The 18,544-nt window shown below is 44.9% G+C and overlaps 1 protein-coding gene across 11 annotated transcripts in view; it reads right to left on the reverse strand.

Annotated features, from left to right (window-relative positions):
- The window catches only part of ATG10 (autophagy related 10), a 295,508-nt gene that overhangs the window by 117,807 nt on the left and 159,157 nt on the right, over positions 1-18,544 (reverse strand). For all 11 annotated transcript variants that reach the window (XM_062212464.1, XM_062212469.1, XM_062212465.1 and 8 more), the window contains one exon: positions 11,946-12,084. In XM_062212464.1, coding sequence (XP_062068448.1) covers positions 11,946-12,084 — 139 coding nt within the window. The remainder of the gene's footprint in view (positions 1-11,945; positions 12,085-18,544) is intronic.

An 18,544-nucleotide genomic window follows, 5' to 3' on the forward strand; every position in this document is an offset into this window, starting at 1 on the left:
ACTGGGGCCACAGTAAGCCACAGCCACGCACAAGCCCCGGCTATGAGGACACGGAGTGCAGAGGAGGTAGCAGAAGCAGGCCTGCAGACAGGAGTGTGGTGTGCAGGGGAAGGTGACACGAGGGCCAGGGAACTATTTACCTGGGAGGGGCCCCCACTGCCACTCCCATGAGGCCAGGCCAGGCTTCCAGAACATTACAGGGTGTGGAAATGGCTTTGGTGCAAGAAGAGACAGAAGGCGTGTGCACTTGTTTTCATTATCTTTTTTTTTTGACAGGCAGAGTGGACAGTGAGAGAGAGAGACAGAGACAAAGGTCTTCCTTTTTGCCGTTGGTTCACTCTCCAATGGCCACTGCGGCCAGCGCACCGCGCTGATCCGATGGCAGGAGCCAGGTGGTTCTCCTGGTCTCCCATGGGGTGCAGGGCCCAAGCACTTGGGCCATCCTCCACTGCACTCCTGGGCCATAGCAGAGAGCTGGCCTGGAAGAGGGGCAACCGGGATAGAATCCGGCGCCCCGACCAGGACTAGAACCCGGTGTGCCGGCACCGCAAGGCGGAGGATTAGCCTATTGAGCCACGGCGCAGGCCCATTATCTTTCTTTAGACTCCTCATGTTTGCCTGAGTTGCCTTCTTCTTCACAATGAGCCCTTTTCTCTTAACCAGAAACTGAGAGGGCTTTGTACACATCTATCCATGTGTTTACATAAGTGGAGATCCAAAGGTTTAACTTAACATTTAAAAGTGGGCATCAATAAGCTCTTGCTGAAGTGCGCTAAACACAGAATTACATGTCTACACGTTCGGTACAAAGCAGCTTCAATCAGAGACTTCACACTACGCTGTGAGGGCCTATTTTGCTCTGTCTGGCCTCAGTCCGAGGAGCCATAAGCATACTCAATCAGCAACTCCCTAGTTTCAGACACAAGATACTCCATAGCACCGAGTTCAACTGCTTAGAAATCTCATTAATCACACGGAGGCTGAGGAGCTCGGGAAAATCCCTCGAATACTTGAAAAACTGAAGTAGAAGCCAAAATAATTCCAGCTGCAACCCACAAAATGAGCATAGTAAATTGAGGTCATTCACTGAACAAGTGTTTACTGAGTGCCTACTATGTGCCAGTGTTACCTGGAATGTTAGTACTCACTTAAGTTACCAGAATGTTCTGACAGCCATCTAAAACACCAATGACAAAAGAGGAAGAGACATCAGGTGAAAAGAGAATAATTAAAGAAGTATAATCTTTAGAAACCACCAGCAGCCTTTAATTTAACATTTTCATATAAAAATCTCTCAATTGAATAATAACCTACATGTCAAGTAATCTGTATATTACTCAAAACGTGCAGCTTTCTAAATTAAATTTCTCAGGGCTATTAGTTTTCATGAATCCAATGGCAGCTCGAGCTAGCTCACGAGCACTACCAACTCCAGCACAAGCACACAGAAGTCACTGTATCCTCACTGTGCATCTCGCTAAAGTTTCTGAACTCCTAAAATGAGGAAGATTAGACAGAGTATAAATTATTCACAGGAAGTTTGAGAATAATGTTCTGGAGGAGGTCACTAGAATTAAAGAAGAGGAAAATGGATTTTTCACAAAGAAACGTTTTTTGACACACTGTCTTCAACAGGGACGTGGCGGATCTAGACATCCAGGCCCTACTCCAAGGGAGGCAGAGATGATGCTCCGCCAAAGGAGAAAATTCATTTTTGCTTCTGTGAGAAAATTATGCTGTGATGTGAAATGCATGTAACAGTTCATGGGCATTCACACCAGCCACTACCCTGGCTACTGTTGTAATTTTTACTATTCTACAAACATCCTAACATCTACATCTTGATTAACCTCAAGAAATTTGAGATATACAGCTTACAGCAACCTCAGTTTACATATGCATATACATACACACACATATACATACACACACACACATATATATATAATATAATTAGTTTAACTCCTATGCTTCTTAAATTTTGGTTCATTATTTGGATGATGATGACACGTAGTGAAACACGGGCTACAGAGTTTGAACCCCAACTCCACAGTTCTCTGTGTACCCTTAGATAAATTGCTTTGCCCTCTGAGTACTTGCTTTTTATGTCTAAGCATGAAGACAATAATGGCTCCTGCCTTCCAATGCTGCCGCAAACATCAACATAAATAACCCAGCTAGGATGACTGACAGGAACTGAGTGCCAGGCCCCACTTCATGTATGTTTGGCATTTACATAACACACTTCATACTCATGTAAATCCACAGCACAATCTTCAGAACTCTGAAGCAGCTATCTTTATCTAATTTTTTTAAGATGAAAAAAGAAACATAAAAATTCACTAACTTGCCCAAGCCATACAGCTAGTGAGCAGCATATCCCGGAATCAGAAAAACGTGTTCAGATTCCATTTTTCACTGGACATGCGTGCCCTATAACCTGCCAAGTGATGTGCACGTATCAGTGGCATTGCTGCTGCTCCTGACAGTCTCTACCAACACCACCTAACTTCTAGGAGCACCAAGACTTTGCCTCTCCTGGTTTTCTTCCTTGGCCTGGTTTTCTCTTTTCGGTATCACTTCATGGGTAGATCCCAAGCCAAAGCCTTCATGAATCACCCCCACTCAAGGTAACTGCAGCTCTCTGAGCCAACGTCTTCTCTGAGGGCCCTTAATCTATTTTTTTTAAAGATTTATTTATTTGAAAGTCAGAGTTATACAGAGAGAGAGGAGAGTCAGAGAGAGAGAGGTCTTCCATCCGATGGTTCACTCCCCAGTTGGCCACAACGGCTGGAGCTGCGCTGTTCCAAAGCCAGGAGCTAGGAGCTTCTTCTAGATCTCCTACACGGGTGCAGGGGCCCAAGGACTCGGGCCATCTTCTGTTGCTTTCCCAGGCCATACCAGAGAGCTGGATTGGAAGTGAAGCAGCCGGGTCTCGAACCGGCGCCCATATGGGATGCTGGTACTTCAGGCCAGGGCGTTAACCCACTGCACCACAGCGCCAGCCCCTCTTAACCTATTTCACTTGTTGCAGGGAATCTCAACCTGTCTGGTTTCCCTCACTAAGATGTACCTCAGATTTCCTCCAATCATCTGGGCATTCCACAAACATCTTCTGCCTTGGGCATCCATAATTTCAAATGAATGGGTGAATGAAAGGTCAACATGATTTCTAGAGCAATTAGAATAAAGATAGAACAATCAGGATAAAAAATTCACTCAGCAAATGGTCTGTGCTTATATGATAAATTTCAGACCATGTACATCCATTACATTAGACAGCCGCAGACAGACAGGGGACACCTGATTTCTTAGCATCTAAACAGAATTCCAGTTTTGGAGAGAAATCCCTCAATAACTGTGAGACAGAAGAACCCCATTTCCACCACTAAGGCCCAACAGAAGCAGATGGCTCTTCCCTTGTCATCTGCTGCCTTCAACTGATGCTGTGATCTGCCTACTAAGTCCTTTTCTGCTTTACTGCGGTCAGGCTCAAGAACTGCAACTAAGTGTACAACTATGTTACAAACAGATGGTTGTAAAGTATTGCTTAATAAAACCTACTTTCAAAATTATTAGCCCAGCCACCAGCTGCAATGCCAGCATCCCATATGGGAACCAGTTCAAGTCCTGGCTGCTCCACTTCTGATCTAGTTCCCTGCTAATGTGCCTGGGAAAGCAGCAAAAGATAGCCCAAGTACTTGGACCCTGCACCCACATGGGAGACCCAGATGGAGTTCCTGGCTCCTGACTTCTGCCTGGCCCAGCCCCAGCTGTTGTGGATGCGTAGGGAGTAAACCAGCAGATAAAAAAATCTCTCTCTCTCTCTCTCTCTCTCTCTCTCTCTCTCTCTCTCTCCTTCTGTCTCTGTCTCTGTGTAACTCTGCCTTTCAAATAAATAAATTCTTAAAAAAGATTATCAGTTGGGGCCGGCACTGTGGCACAGTAGGTTAATCCTCTGCCTGTGGCACCAGCATCCCATATGGGTGCCGGTTCAAGACCCGGCTGCTCCACTTCCGATCCAGCTCTCTGCTATGGCCTGGGAAAGCAACAGAAGATGGCCCAAGTCCTTGGGCCCCTGCACCCATGTGGGAGACCTGGAAGAAGTTCCTGGTTCCTGGCTTCGGATCGGCGCAGCTCCAGCCATTGCAGCCATTTGGTTAGTGAACCAGCAAACGGAAGACCTTTCTCTCTGCCTCTCCCTCTCCCTCTCACTATCTGTAACTCTGCCTTTCAAACAAATAAAAAATCTTTTTTTTTTAAGATTTTATCAGTCCAATAAGTGATACATATATATTTTTAAAGATTTATTTATCTATTTGAAAGGCAGAGTCACACATAAACATACACACACAAAGACAGAGAATTTTCCATCCACTGGTTCATTTCCCAAGAGGCCACAACAGCTGGAGCTGGGCTGAGCCAAGAGCCAGGAACCAGGAACCAGGAGCTTCCTCCAGGTCTCCAAGTGGGTCAGGGGCCCAAGGACTTCAGTCATCTTCCACTGCTATCTCAGGTACATCAGTAGGGAGCTGGCTCAGAAGTGGAGCAACCAGGACTCAAACTGGCACCCATGTGGAATGCCGGTGCCACAGGTGTGGCTTTACCTGCTACATCAAAGTGCACACCCCTAAATGTTACATGTTTATCTACAATTCTTAGTAGAAAAATAGGTTTCTAATTACATGAGAAAGTTAATGAATATTACAATCTAATTTTTGAGATAGATGACCAACAGCACATGAAGAACAATTCTTGAATGGTCTAAACGTTGCATTAAGAGGCCTGTAATAATGAAAGTGATGCTATCAGCCCTCCTGTAACTAAACATTTAATGGCAGGTGTATACATAGGCCTTCTTGAGGAATCTCTGAATCAGTAAACGTCCCACGGGAATTAACACTGGTTGCAGAGGATACAACGTCCACGCATACATCCTAAACCACACTAATGACCAGGAGCCCTAAGGACCACCTGTTGGAAATCCATGACTTCAAGGCTGCTGGTTCTAAAGCAGGAGACACACTTCCAAACAGTGCAAAACATCCTCAGGTTCCGATGCCAACCTCTAGGTCTGATGCCCAGCCGTCAGCAGTTGGGACACTTGACTTTCTTCAAGCCTCAGTAGCCCTAGAACATGAACCTACTCCTCCTGTACCAGCCTCTGAGTATCCGCAATCTACCAGGAATGCAGTCTCACCCTTCTCAATATAGCACTTCCTACACAGACTTGAAGACTTCAATGAGAAAAGCAATAAATGAATTTCAGGTTGGGCAACACTCTTTTCCAGCATCTTTTAAAAGCAGGTTACTAGGCCAGCACCGTGGCTTAACAGGCTAATCCTCCGCCTTGCGGCGCCGGCACACCGGGTTCTAGTCCCAGTCGGGGCACCGGATTCTGTCCCGGTTGCCCCTCTTCCAGTCCAGCTCTCTGCTATGGCCAGGGAGTGCAGTGGAGGATGGCCCAAGTCCTTGGGCCCTGCACCCCATGGGAAACCAGGAGAAGCACCTGGCTCCTGCCTTGGTGCGCCGGCCGCAGTGGGCTGGCCGCGGCGGCCATTGGAGGGTGAACCAACGGCAAAAGGAAGACCTTTCTCTCTGTCTCTCTCTCTCTCTCACTGTCCACTCTGCCTGTCAAAAAAAAAAAAAAAAAAAAAAAAAAAAAAAAAAAAAGCAGGTTACTGAGCTTTCGTGCTATGCACACAGTAGGCACTCAAGAAAGTAAATTCACCTTAAAGTGCTCTGCCAAGCACCCTCTGTGGCCATTTAAAATTTGATGCAGTTTGTACGTGTGATTTTTTTTTTTTTTTAAGATTTAATTATTTACTTGAAAGGCAGAGTTACACAGAGAGAGGAGAGGCAGAGAGAGAGAGAGGTCTTCCATCCATTGGTTCACTCCCTAATTGGCCACAATGGCCAGCGCTGTGCCGATCTGAAGCTAGGAGCTTCTTCCGGGTCTACCATGTGGGTGCAGGGGCCCAAGGGCTTGGGCCACCTTCTACTGCTTTCCCAGGCCATAGCAGAGAACCGGGTCAGAAGTGGAGCAGCCCGGTCTCTAACCTGTGGCCATATGGGATGCTGGCGCTTCAGGCTGGGGCATTAACCCACTGTGCCACAGCACTGGCCCCAGGTGTGATGTTTTGTACTAACCCAGGTTAGAGTAAACATTTCAGCTAATTCTGTCTCTGCAATGTGATTCCCATTTCTTCAGCACTTCCATTTGGTACATTTTTCAAACCAGACTTGATTTTCAATGAGATTCTATTGCCAGCCCATGTTCTAGCCCAGCATCGTACGCTATCTTAACTCCCCACATGTTTCAAACATTTACACGGTTCAAAAAATAGTTCTCATTACATTTCCTCCATTATTTGCACTTTTCAGGTTGAATATATTTGTATTAGTTACAAAATTTTCCATTACGTTCCTTAATAACATTCACTGTTTGCTCTTCAGATCATATTCCAATCCTAAGAATCTCTTTTTCAACTCACCAAAATTCATGTTGTAGTTCCTTATTATGACTTTGGCTAGACTTAATATTGTTTACAAAGATGTAACTATATGAACCATCTTAAAGAGTCTTTAAATCAAAAAAAATTCTAAATTATTTAATTTTTTTCTATTTTCTGCTCATTGGAATAATTACTTGGAATCATTTTTGCTCCAGTCTTTTTTCTTTTTTTGACAGGCAGAGTTAGACAGTAAGAGACAGACAGACATAAAGGTCTTTCTTCTGTTGGTTCACCCCCCAAATGGCTGCTACAGCTGGCGCGCTGCGCTGTCCAAAGCCAGGAGCCAGGTGCTTCCTCTTGGTCTCCCATGTGGGTGCAGGGCCCAAGCACTTGGGCCATCCTCCACTGCCCTCCCGGGCCACAGCAGAGAGCTGGACTGGAAGAGGAACAACCGGGACAGAATCCGGCGCCCCAACCAGGACTAGAACCCGGGTTGCTGGCGCCACAGGTGGAGGATTAGCCTAGTGAGCCGCGGCACCAGCCTGCCTCAGTCTTTAAGTACTTCTCTAACTCCCTATTTTTTTTTTCTCCTGCTCAACAGGCTACATTAACTTCTGCTATCATGCAATGGCAACTTTCCCCTGAAAATACAAACTACGTTCTCTTCAGCTTGTTTTCTCTAAGAGGTTAATATTTTTAAATTTTAGCAATGCTAACAACAACCACAACAAAAGAGTCAAGTTCCTTTTCCTCAAATTTCATTCCCACCCTTCATTTATCCTTCTGTTTCACTCAGTCGTAATTTCTAATCAATTCCCTCCTCTGGCCTCATTCACTTCAGCTCTCTCACTGTCTATTTATATTCTCCTACAGCTCCCCACTCCTCACCTCTTCCACAGTTTACCTCGACATATCTTTTCAACCAATTCTTCCACAACTCAGCCCAAGGGAGACCCTACTCCAGATCTGTCTCGTTGTTCCCAAATGTGAGTATGTGAAGCGCTCTCAAGCCCCCACGGCCTGGCACTCACCCTGCGCCCCTTCTACAAGGCTCTCCCCATCCTCTGCAGACACGTCAGGCTGCATCATACTATGCACGTGGTTGGACAGAGCTAGGCATTCTCTGTTCTCATTCCCCGCTGCTGTGCTGCCGCTCTCCTCAACATACTCCACAATTTCCCCAGAATTCCCACCTTACTCTTCCTTTAGCCTGGTCTCCACCTTGCTTTCGCTCATGCTGCCTGGAAAGGGATTCTTCCTTGGCTATTGCCTTCCCTGATCTCCATGAGCATCCTGAAATATCTGGGTCATATTTTCAATCCTACACTTCTATCTCCTGGGCCAGTAATAGAATGGGTCTCCGGAAGGGATAGACACTTAGTTGTGGAATGGAAGAGATGTTTCCTTCCCTATTCAAAGCAGCCCTTCTAACTAATTAAAGAACTATGTCAAAACAGTTCCCAAGAAGAACCCATATGTCAGCCAAAGAATTAAATATTTTGAAAATGAGAAGAACCACTCAGTCCATTTCTCAATAGAGATTGAGAACAAAAGAAATGACAAGCCACAGGAGAGAAATCAGAATTCAAGTTGAAACGATTACAGAAACCTGTAGTTATAGTACAAGGGGAAATATTTAAGCTTGGAGCTCTGGTGAAGAAGTCAAAAGCCATGATGTAGATGCCCACGATTTCTACCACATTTCTCACATTTGCCATCAGCTTTTGATGAAAGCCAAACTCCCAGAAGGGAACTGGGACATGAAAAGGTCAGGAAACTTTAAGGGAGACGGGGAATGGTAGAAAGAAGGCTTTGGCATGAAACAAGTTAATTCTTCAGTCTAGCATGCTTACAAAACACTGGGCAAAATCAAAAACAGTAGAACAAGCGGGAAAGGGGAGGGTTGCGGGCGGGAGGGAAGTTATGGGAGGGGGGAAGCCATTGTAACCCATAAGCTATACTTTGGAAATTTATATTCATTAAATAAAAGTTTAATTAAAAAAAAAAAAAAACAGTAGAACAGCATGCACCTGAAGATGTCAGCGTACTGTGGGAACAGACTCCATCAGCCACGGTGCTCTCTGAATGCAGGTGATGTATTTCTATTTGGTAGAAGCAGCACAATTGCCTCTTGCCCATCACTGGGTGCCGAATGGTGTTGACTGTGGCCCACTACCTCTCCCAAACCTACAATGACAAGAGTAGTGAGGGAAAAAAGAACATGGAGAAGAACTTAATTCTTCTCCTAAATCCATGTTCCCTCCGTGGGAGCTGAGCTCCCACGGCTCACACGGTAGAAATGAGAGGCCTGCAGCAGAATACTGTTTCACCTTGGCTGTCTGCCTCGAGGGGCAAACACACACGGTGTGCACAGAAGCACAACAGCTGCTAGCTTGTTTGGATGCCCACTTTGGAGTCCTCAGAATGTTCCATTCTGCTCAGTCCACTATGCCTGTAGTCCGAGCAGTAAGAGACGGCAGAGAGATCTGTAGACGGTCCTGGGTCTCCCAGAGACCAGAGGGCCGCAGTTGGATTCCTTCACCGTGCTTCAGCCTTTGGGTGACATTTAGCAACAGCCAGAAGTCTCTCCCCACTGACTCACTCAACAAATACTTGTTGACACTCTGCCACAGTTGAAACTGGGGGTGTCAAAATGAGGAAGACAAATCAGCCAGACATACACATGTTCTCTAAGTATCACACATGCACGAGACCATCAGCCAGGCTTCTCAGTGTGGGCACGCAGTAATAATGTCCTCTACTCCTTTTTGGTCTCAAAGCACTACTGTCCAGCTCACCATCTAACAAAGCACAAGAAAAGATTCTTTTGTGGTACAACTTGTGATATAATAAACTACATCATGTGAAATAATAGATCATGTGATGTGATGGGATACACAACCCTACACGGGAGCCACAGAGTGGGTATGCTGTCAGCGGAGTCTCGGCAGGAGCTGGCCTGGTGGACAATGGACCACAAAGAGGAATAAGAGGAAGTCACAGGCTAATGGACTTGCATTTCAGAAAACAGAATACAGACTTTCTCAAACCTCAGCTCATTAATAAGAGAAAGGATAATGTTAATTTAAATGGGAATTACCCACTACTTGCTTTGCTTTGCTTATTTTAAAAAAAAAATAAACAGGTACAGGAAGAAAAAATTGGGAGCAAAGCAAAGAAATTAATTTCTATGAACCATCAAATGCAAGAGAAATTCTAAATATCTGCCAAAAACAAGGCTAAGTGAACTATTTTTGAAGCAACAAAAAAAGACCCTTGGGCGAGAAATTTTGCAGTCATCTTCTTTTTAGGTCGGTACTCTCTTAAAATGAGACAAAGAAAAATCTGGTCCTGGAATAAGAGAAAGACGCTAGGAACCCACTCAGCACCTGACAGATGTGTGGGACCAAAAGATGAGCACCAGGGAAACTGGACATCAGAGGAAAAGGGGGAGGGTAGAGGGGGTAAATGTAGAACCACAACTCCAGAATAAAGGGCAGTGCATTTGCACAGCACCCACGAGTTTAGGTTAGGCAGAAAAGAAATAAGAAATTATCAGATATGACAAAGGAAATGAACCATTTTTCATGTTTCTCTACAAGAAAACATTCAGTATGCTTCACAAAAATTAAATTTGATATCTTAATGTACCTGAATAAGCAATCAATGGATTTAAAAATTCCTAATACCCATCATTCTATACAACACAGAGCTGGGGGGATAGGATAAGGCATGCTTCCACATAAAATAAATGATTTGTTTCGGCTTTTTTTATGAAACATCAACGGAGGGCATCCTACAGGTCTATAAACAGATTCCAAGAGCGCCAGCTGTGTGTGTCCACTTGAAGCAATGGAAAGTCGTCATGAAGAAAGGCTCTTCTGCAGGGCACGAGCGTCACGCACGCCACTGGACTGGAGGGAACGGCTGCCGCGCCGACCTGAGAGGGGCGCTGTTGGCACGCGAGAGCCCAGCACGCGCATGCGCTCAACCGCCAGCCTCAGCTAGCCCCGCTTCCAGCTAGAAGCGGTCGTGTTTCAACACCTCCGAGTCCGTGATGCTGACAAGCTCCACAACCTGTTTGTCTCTGGGAGCTCTTCTCTGGTGATTAACTGCTTCTGGTGAATACTAATTATAGGAAGGTACAGTGTGGAGGAAGTCGTGTCCTGGGGTCTCTACCTGCAGCCTCAACTCTTCTTTGGATGGAGGAGGTAGTAGGTGGAGCCACTGCAAACCAGAACCAAGCAAGACCACTCGCCTCCCACGGGGGAGGAATTATCTCCTCCTTTTGGGTGGGGTGCAGCTTTCTGACATGAAACCCCCTTTAATCTCTGGGTTCCCCTCCAAACAGCAGCACGAGACAGTGAGTGTTGTGTAGCCTTGTTAACGGTCACAGAGACAAATCTGCAACAGGAGTTTGTGAATTAGGGGCCGAGCGGTGTCCTCAATTCCCCACGTCCCAGGCTGGAAATTTACCCCACACTGTCAGTTCTTAGGAGCTGCACCTCAGATTAAAATCTTCTCACTAGGGAGTCTATGAGAATTTGTTCTTGTGTTTTAGATCCTAAGTGCTTGTTAAACCACCAGCGCTGCAAAATTAGAGACCATTAAACAATATAAGGCAGCAAGTGATTAAATCTACCAAACACACATTTGAAGCAGCTTAAGCTACTTTTTAATTAAAAATAAAATATCATTGGCTAAACTCAGATATCTCAGAAAAAGTTAGAAGGCTGTTCCAAATGCAGAGTGCTGCTGAGAATGCCACAGGGGCCAAGGGATGGGCTGGCCAGGGGGCTCCGCCTGGCCACCATGCCGGGCCCAGCATGCCTCGGTGTTGACCCAGTTTAGGCAGTGGACAGTGCGTGGGAGGGCGAGGACGCCAGGCGGCTGCTGGTGACATGAGCAGCATGGGCCACAGCCTCCAAGGAGACAGGGTGTTCCAGCCTCTTGGCAGGGGGACGAGCTGAGGAACCGCACGACACGGAGCTGAGGCGGCCACATGTATAGGTGGCTAGGGGAGACGTTAGTGCTATTTTTACACGCAGCTTAAGCTCCCTGATAAACATTCCTTGAAATAATTATTAGCTTTTGGGGAAGGAAGCGTGGGGGCTCCTGAGTTAACGGGGTCACTGGAGATTGAAGGAACTCCGTACTGGGAAGTTTGAGGCAAATACCCAGTGCAGCTTTAAGTTGTCTGTACTTGTCTCAGTGTGGAGGAGTGAAGGGGCTTGGGGGCCCAGTTGGCTGCAGGCAGCAGGCCAGGGCTCACGGGCAGACTGCAGCCTGGGGGACATTGCTCACGCTCAGTCTTGATTCCCTTGATGCAGCACAAGAAAATGTACTGGGAAAAGCCTTCCCTCACCCACAGGTTCCTTATTCTAACTCTTATTTTTTTCCTCTCTCTCTGGAGAATAATTTTCCAAATATGCATTCTGCCTTCTATGTCGATGTGATAAATTTACTTTGAGCTTTCAGACGCGGTCTTACCTAAAAAGCTCGCCCTGAAGTACAGCACGGGCACCTGGAAGCTACAGGAATATAAGACGTGATACTCGTATCGTATCACCTGTGACACTGCTGCCACCTCGGGAGCTTCGGCATCGTCCGAGGGCAGCTCTGCAGCTTCCTGGAAAAAAAAATCAAAATGGGTTTTTTCAGCCAAAAAAGTACTAACTCAGAGATGAGAAAATGAGATTTTCTTCTTGCAAAGTAACAGTTAAATAAATACAGGGCTATGAGGTAAGGAAAAGGGAGTTTCCCATATTAATGTTTAACATTTGAGTCTTGGGTAAATACTAAAACCAGAAAACATTAGCATTAAGTAATTCCAGATTGTTTTTGAGAAGACAAAGCAGCTCTGGCCAGAGAAACAGGAAGGGGGAAGAAAAGCAAAAAGATCTATTGCAACAGCAACTCTGAAAAATCTTTACTGTACAATTTTAGCAACAAGATGATGGCTAGGCATGCTACCTCCTCCCCTACCTGGGAAAGCTAAAAACATCCTAACAGTCGAACAAGAGCCTGTGAAACGTCCCTAAAGATTCTATTGTACTTGCCAAAAGATGATTCATTGTGTGCGGAACAATTCCCACTTCCATTTTGAATAAGAAAGCTATTCTGCAAAAGGTTGAGTTTGTTAGGTTATTTCAAACCCGGAGAAGCTTCTGTTTTCTCTGGTACATTTCCACAATAAATTCTGAGTTATTGCAAAAGTAGATGGCAAATATCAACGTCAAGTTAAACAGGGCTTTATAAGCAGAGATGGTGATAGTCCCATCACTTCTCACCTAATCCTTCTTCATGGTTGACTTTTCTGTGTGTGGGGAGGGCTGCTTAAGCCTGTAGCTCAGTGTTCAGAGCACTTGGACACACTGAGTCACAGTCTGGGTCCATCCACATTCATGGATTTATATGCATTGAACAATTTCCTTTGACATCGAATTGGCAGAAGGAATTAAGCAGGTTGGTTTGGTTCATTTGTACCTCAAAACAGTTCTGATGAAAGCAAACAATCAAGAAGAACACTGGAAAAACTTCCAACTTCCTCCATAAGAAACAAGGCTTCTGATGGAAATAAGCTAAGACCCAGATCCACATCTCTGTCTTTACTGATTCCCCACTCACAGTCAGTCCGCTGGGGAGATATTTCAGTGGACCAATCATAACTGAAAATATTAACCAAAATACTGTCACTCAGCTCCAGTAAGGACTATCAATTAAACACAATGAATTAAATAACCAGGAAGAAGTCACTGGAATAAATATTCCAGATACAGGAAATCGATATGACAGTAAGAAAGACTTTTTCTGTTTTTTCAATAGATATGAGTCCATATATTGTTAAGCAGCTCTTTTAACCGAATGCTTCCTTTTAGTCAACAATTACGTTACTTAGCATTTTTCTTTCCTAGCATTATAAAATAATTACATCTTGGTGATAAAAAACAGAATTACACACATGGCACAAGTGCACAGAACAGAAACTGAGACGCTCGCCTCAACCCCAGCATCCTCCCCTTCGATTTGTAGCCATTTTTAACAGACCAGTGTTCACTCTTCCAGACTTTTATATTTTTTGGCACACAAACATATACATACACATACACACCTCCTCCTCACGCTCCCCTGCTTGCATTAAATCATACAAAACATGAAGGGACTTCAAAATGTTTGGGGGAAAATGGAATTAAAAGATAAGTTTATTTGGTACAAAAAGCTTTTCTGAAATCCACGTGTAGTTTTTTGATAGTTTGCATTTTCCATGAACTTGATGAAGCTCCCTTCAGGCCATCCCACCCCAGGTAGCCCCCTCTTTTAGAGTCTTCACTATATTATCCCACTGTGTGACTATGCTATCGTCTTTTGATCACATTCCCAAATGGCTAGATATTCTTGGTTGATTATAATTTCCTGCTACTACAAAGCATCCTGCAATGGATCTCTTAACACACCCTTGCATACCCTCACTCATTCTATTTTTCTATGGCACAGATGCCTAAAGGCAGAACCACTGTACCAAAGGATATGTGCATTTTAAATGCAAGAGACAGAGGTGGGCATTTGGAATAGTGATTAAGATTTCACTCGGGATACCTACAGGACTTATCTGAGTGCCTGGGTTCAAGTTTTTTGTTTGTTTGTTTGTTTGTTTTGACAGGCAGAGTTAGACAGTGAGAGAGACAGAGAGAAAGGTCTTCCTTTTCTGTTGGTTCACTCCCCTAATGGCTGCTATGGCCGGCGTGTTGTGCCAATCCGAAGCCAGGAGCCAGGTGCTTCTCCTGGTCTCCCATGCAGGTGCAGGGCTCAAGCACTTGGGCCATCCTCCACTGCCCTCCCAGGCCACAGCAGAGAGCTGGACTGGAAGAGGAGCAACTGGGACAGAATCCAGCTCCCCGACCAGGACTAGAACCAGGGTGCTAGCACCGCAGGGGAGGATTAGTCTAGTGAGCCACGGCACTGGCCAACCTGGGTTCAAGTTCTGTCTCCACCAGGCTCCCAACTGTGGCCTGACCCAGCTGCAGCTTTTGCAGGTGTTTGAGGAGTGACCCAGAGATGGAAGATCTCCATTTTTCTGTCTGTTGCTCTTTCAAACAAATGAATACATTTTTAATAGTATAAAAATGTTAAATTTCCTCTATTATATACCCACATATGTTTTTAAATTAACACTTAGATCATTAATTCATTTGAATCTTGTTTTTGTGTACAGTGTGATGTAGGAATTTTTCCTAGGTGATTTATAATGGTCCATCTTTTCCCCATTGATTTTAAAGTTATTATTATCATAAATTAGGGATATGTGTTTATTCTCTATTGGGCTGTTTCTCTTCCTGGACCATCACTGTGCAGTTCTTTTTTTTTTTTTTAAGACAGGCAGAGTTAGTGAGAGAGAGACAGAAAGAAAGGTCTTCCTTCCGTTGGTTTACCCCCCAAATGGCCACCACAGCCGGCACACTGCACCGATCCGAAGCCAGGAGCCAGGTGCTTCCTCCCGGTCTCCCACATGGGTGCAGGGCCCAAGAACCTGGGCCATCCTCCACTGCCTTCCCGGGCCACAGCAGAGAGCTGGACTGGAAGAGGAGCAACCGGGACAGAATCCAGTGCCCCATCTGGGACTAGAACCCGGGGTGCTGGTGCCACAGGCGGAGGATTAGCCAAGTGAGCTGCGGCGCCGGCCCACTGTGCAGTTCTTAAGTGCATACTGAATCTAAGGAATTGGCTCATCAATTTCTGCAGAAAATTGAGACCCAGTCTTGCCAGGGAGAATATGATTTTTTGCAAAGAATGTTCCACACAAACTCAAATTAAAAACCCAAGAATGTGCAGAGGTTGACACCACAGACTTGTAACTGGTGTTCAACAGGCATGGATCCAGACTCTGAAGTAGTCAGGAGGCTCAAAAGTAGGGGAGGAGGCAGACCAAGCTTCTTCAAGAGTTTGCTAGGGGCTGGCACTGTGGCACAGCGAGTAAAGCTGCCGCTTGCAGTGCCGGCATCCCATATGGGTGCCAGTCCAAGTCCCAGCTGCTCCACTTCCGATCCAGCTCTCTGCTGTGGCCTGGGAAAGCAGTAGAAGATGGCCCAAGTCCTTGGGCCCCAGCAACCATGTGGGAAGACCCAGAGGAAACTCCTGGCTCCTGGCTTTGGAAAGCACAGCTCTGGCCATCACAACCAATTGGGGAGCGAACTAGCAGATAGAAGACCTGTCTGTCTCTGTCTCTCCTTCTCTCTTTGTGTAACTCTTTCAAATAAAATGAATGGGGGGGGGGGGGGCGCCAGAGGGACGGAGGGAGAGAGAGAAAGCAGTGCAAAAAAAAAAAAAAAAAAAAAGCTGTAAGTTTCTCTCCAGTGGCTGCTTCCACTGACACGGAGTACCTCTGTGGGATGTGGGATCTGAAGGGCAGGAGTACTTACCCTGTAACTGGGACTGCTCCTGCAACGCCAGTCTGATGCTGGCCAGCCGTCGATGTAGAAAGGCATTTTTGCAGCCTTTCCTGTATTACATGAGCATGAATCCCCGGCTTGTGTCTGCTGGGATCGTCCCACGGTTCACAGTCACCTTTACGATACCCAGGCAAACATTCCCCTTGCAATCTAGAAATCAGACTTCCACAAATTTCTGCTTCCTTTTCCAGTTAAAAGTACCAGATAGTTTTGGAACTGCCAGAGACTTTAGTACAGAGCTGAGAACCTTAGAAACCAACATTTTCTATTTCAGTCTGCAGATGTGTCTATGAAGTCTGTTATAATACCACCTAGATGGGAGGAATTATGTTAAGTGCTAAAAGTCATGCTCAAAGGTTACATACAATTCTATTTACATGACAGCTTTGAAATGACAAGATTTCCAAAATAAGGCACAGAAAACAGGTTAGTACTAGGTAGACGCAGATTAGTGTTGGGTAGTGTTGGTCCATTTGTAAAAGGGCAACATGAGAACTCTTTGTGGTGACAGGACTCTTCTGTGTTTTGGCTGTGGTGTGCATATACAAACCCACACAAGAGGTTAAACTGTACAGAACCAAATACATTCCCGAGTACAAGTCACATAGGGACGTCTGAACAATACCAGCAGGTCGTATCAACATCATGATACCCTGGTTTCCAAGAGGTTACCACTGGAGAAACTGGATAAAGGGTACATGTGATCTTTCTGATTATTTCTTGTTACTAGATGTTAACCTATAGCTATCTCAAAAATTTCAATTAAAAAATGAAAAGTAGGGGCTGGCACTGTGGCTCAGCACGTTAAAATCCCAGCCTGCAGCACTTTAACCACTATGGGCACCAGTTCCCGGCCTACTCCTGGCTGCTCCTTTTCCAATCCAGCTCCCTTCTGGCATACCTGGGAAAGCAGTGGAGGATGGCCCAAATTCTTGGGCCCCTGCACTCACATGGGAGACCTGGAAGAAGCTCCTGGTTCCTGGCTTCAGATCCACTCAGCTCCCGGCCATTTGGGGAGTGAGCCAACAGATGGAAGATTCCCCCAACCCCTGTAACTCTTTCAAATAAATAAAATATTTTTAAAAAATAAAAAGCAAAGAAATGGGCGTTTGAGGTTTGTTAAAAACGAAGTAAAATTTCTAAGTCCTCAAGGTGCTGGCAGAGTGATCATGTGCACCAAGATTCTAATCTCTGGGACTTAAAAAAAACACAGGAGAAGGGTACGTGGGCGAAATTGTTAGAGGGGCACGACTGGGCCCTGTGTGACCATGGTTGGGGTTGCTTGATGGGCCCCATGGTGTTCATTACACTATTCTACCTACTTCTGTGAATATTTTACATTCTACAAAATAGGGGGAAAATAGGGTTAAAAACGTTATCAATACCATGCGAACAGTGTACAGAATCAGAGAACTCTAATTGTAAAAGGACCTTGCAGCACTCCATCTAGCTCAGCACTGTAAAATGTACACAGACAGAGCCCAGAGGCTGGTGGTGTATCCAGTGCTGCCGCGGTAGGCAGACACAGGCAGGCCCTGCAGCCTGTCCACCAACATGGAAGCCACTGCTCTGTGCTATCAGATTCTACTTCTTAGCTATCACCCAACATAATTTGCACTGATGTTCTAAACATCATCATATTAATATTAACATTTTGAGCTAGTTAACACTTTATTATTTTCTTGTTTGCGTTTTAAAGGAATTGAATATATTTAATTTGATATGAAGAGTTACTGGAAAAAGAAATCACAATACATTTATTGTTCTCAAATTGTTGCCATTTTATTAAATGAGAAGATACCTGTGCTTAGAAAATTACATTCATTCAAGGAGCTAAAAGATTAAGTGGTTCACATTCATTTTAGAAACCTTGATTTTACTGAATTCAATTAACAATAAGTTGACAGTGATCTCTCATTTAGAAAATCTGATATGAATTAAGCTTTACAACTAAATCCCATTAAATAGAGATCACGCTGAAGACACTTCATAGATATTTTATCGAAAGCAAACCCAAATAGTGGATTGGGTTTTGGAAATGAGATTTGTATCTCTATTTAGCCTACAGGGTAAAATAATTGAAGGAAGAAAAACTTTTCTCCTATCACTAATAATCTCTATTACTATAGCTGAGCAAACACAAATAACCAGTTTTATTCATAATATCCCTTGAGCAAAGGAGACCATTTGTTTATCTTCTTAACGTCATGGAGTAGAATCACAACTCATAGCAAGGTTCAGGGACAGTGGTTCCAGGACAGTGTCCAGCTGTCTCCATGACTGGACACACAAGCCACACACTCATGACAGCAACATTGTAGCTATGCAACTCTTGGCTTGCAGGTGTTCCCAAGCAAGCAACCGTTTACCAGTTTCAGAAGTCACAAGGACAGATGAAGCGCTTTGACAAACCACTGAGAAGTCAATTCCTTAAGAAAGAACTTTAATTATTAAAATGCTTAAAGTGAAATTTAGAGCTAATCTGTGAGACTTCCAGAAAGCAAGCCTTTTTTGTCTTATGCTCACCACTTTACAGTGGGGTGGTCTTTTCACTCCCTTAATTCCTGAGAGGAATTTCTCATTGTCTCTGTGAGCAGAACTTTTACAAGCGGTGTGATTCTTTTAGCAACTGTCACAGAGGGC

The sequence above is a fragment of the Lepus europaeus genome, chromosome 15, assembly GCF_033115175.1.
Source record: "Lepus europaeus isolate LE1 chromosome 15, mLepTim1.pri, whole genome shotgun sequence".
NCBI classification, from domain to species: domain Eukaryota; kingdom Metazoa; phylum Chordata; class Mammalia; order Lagomorpha; family Leporidae; genus Lepus; species Lepus europaeus.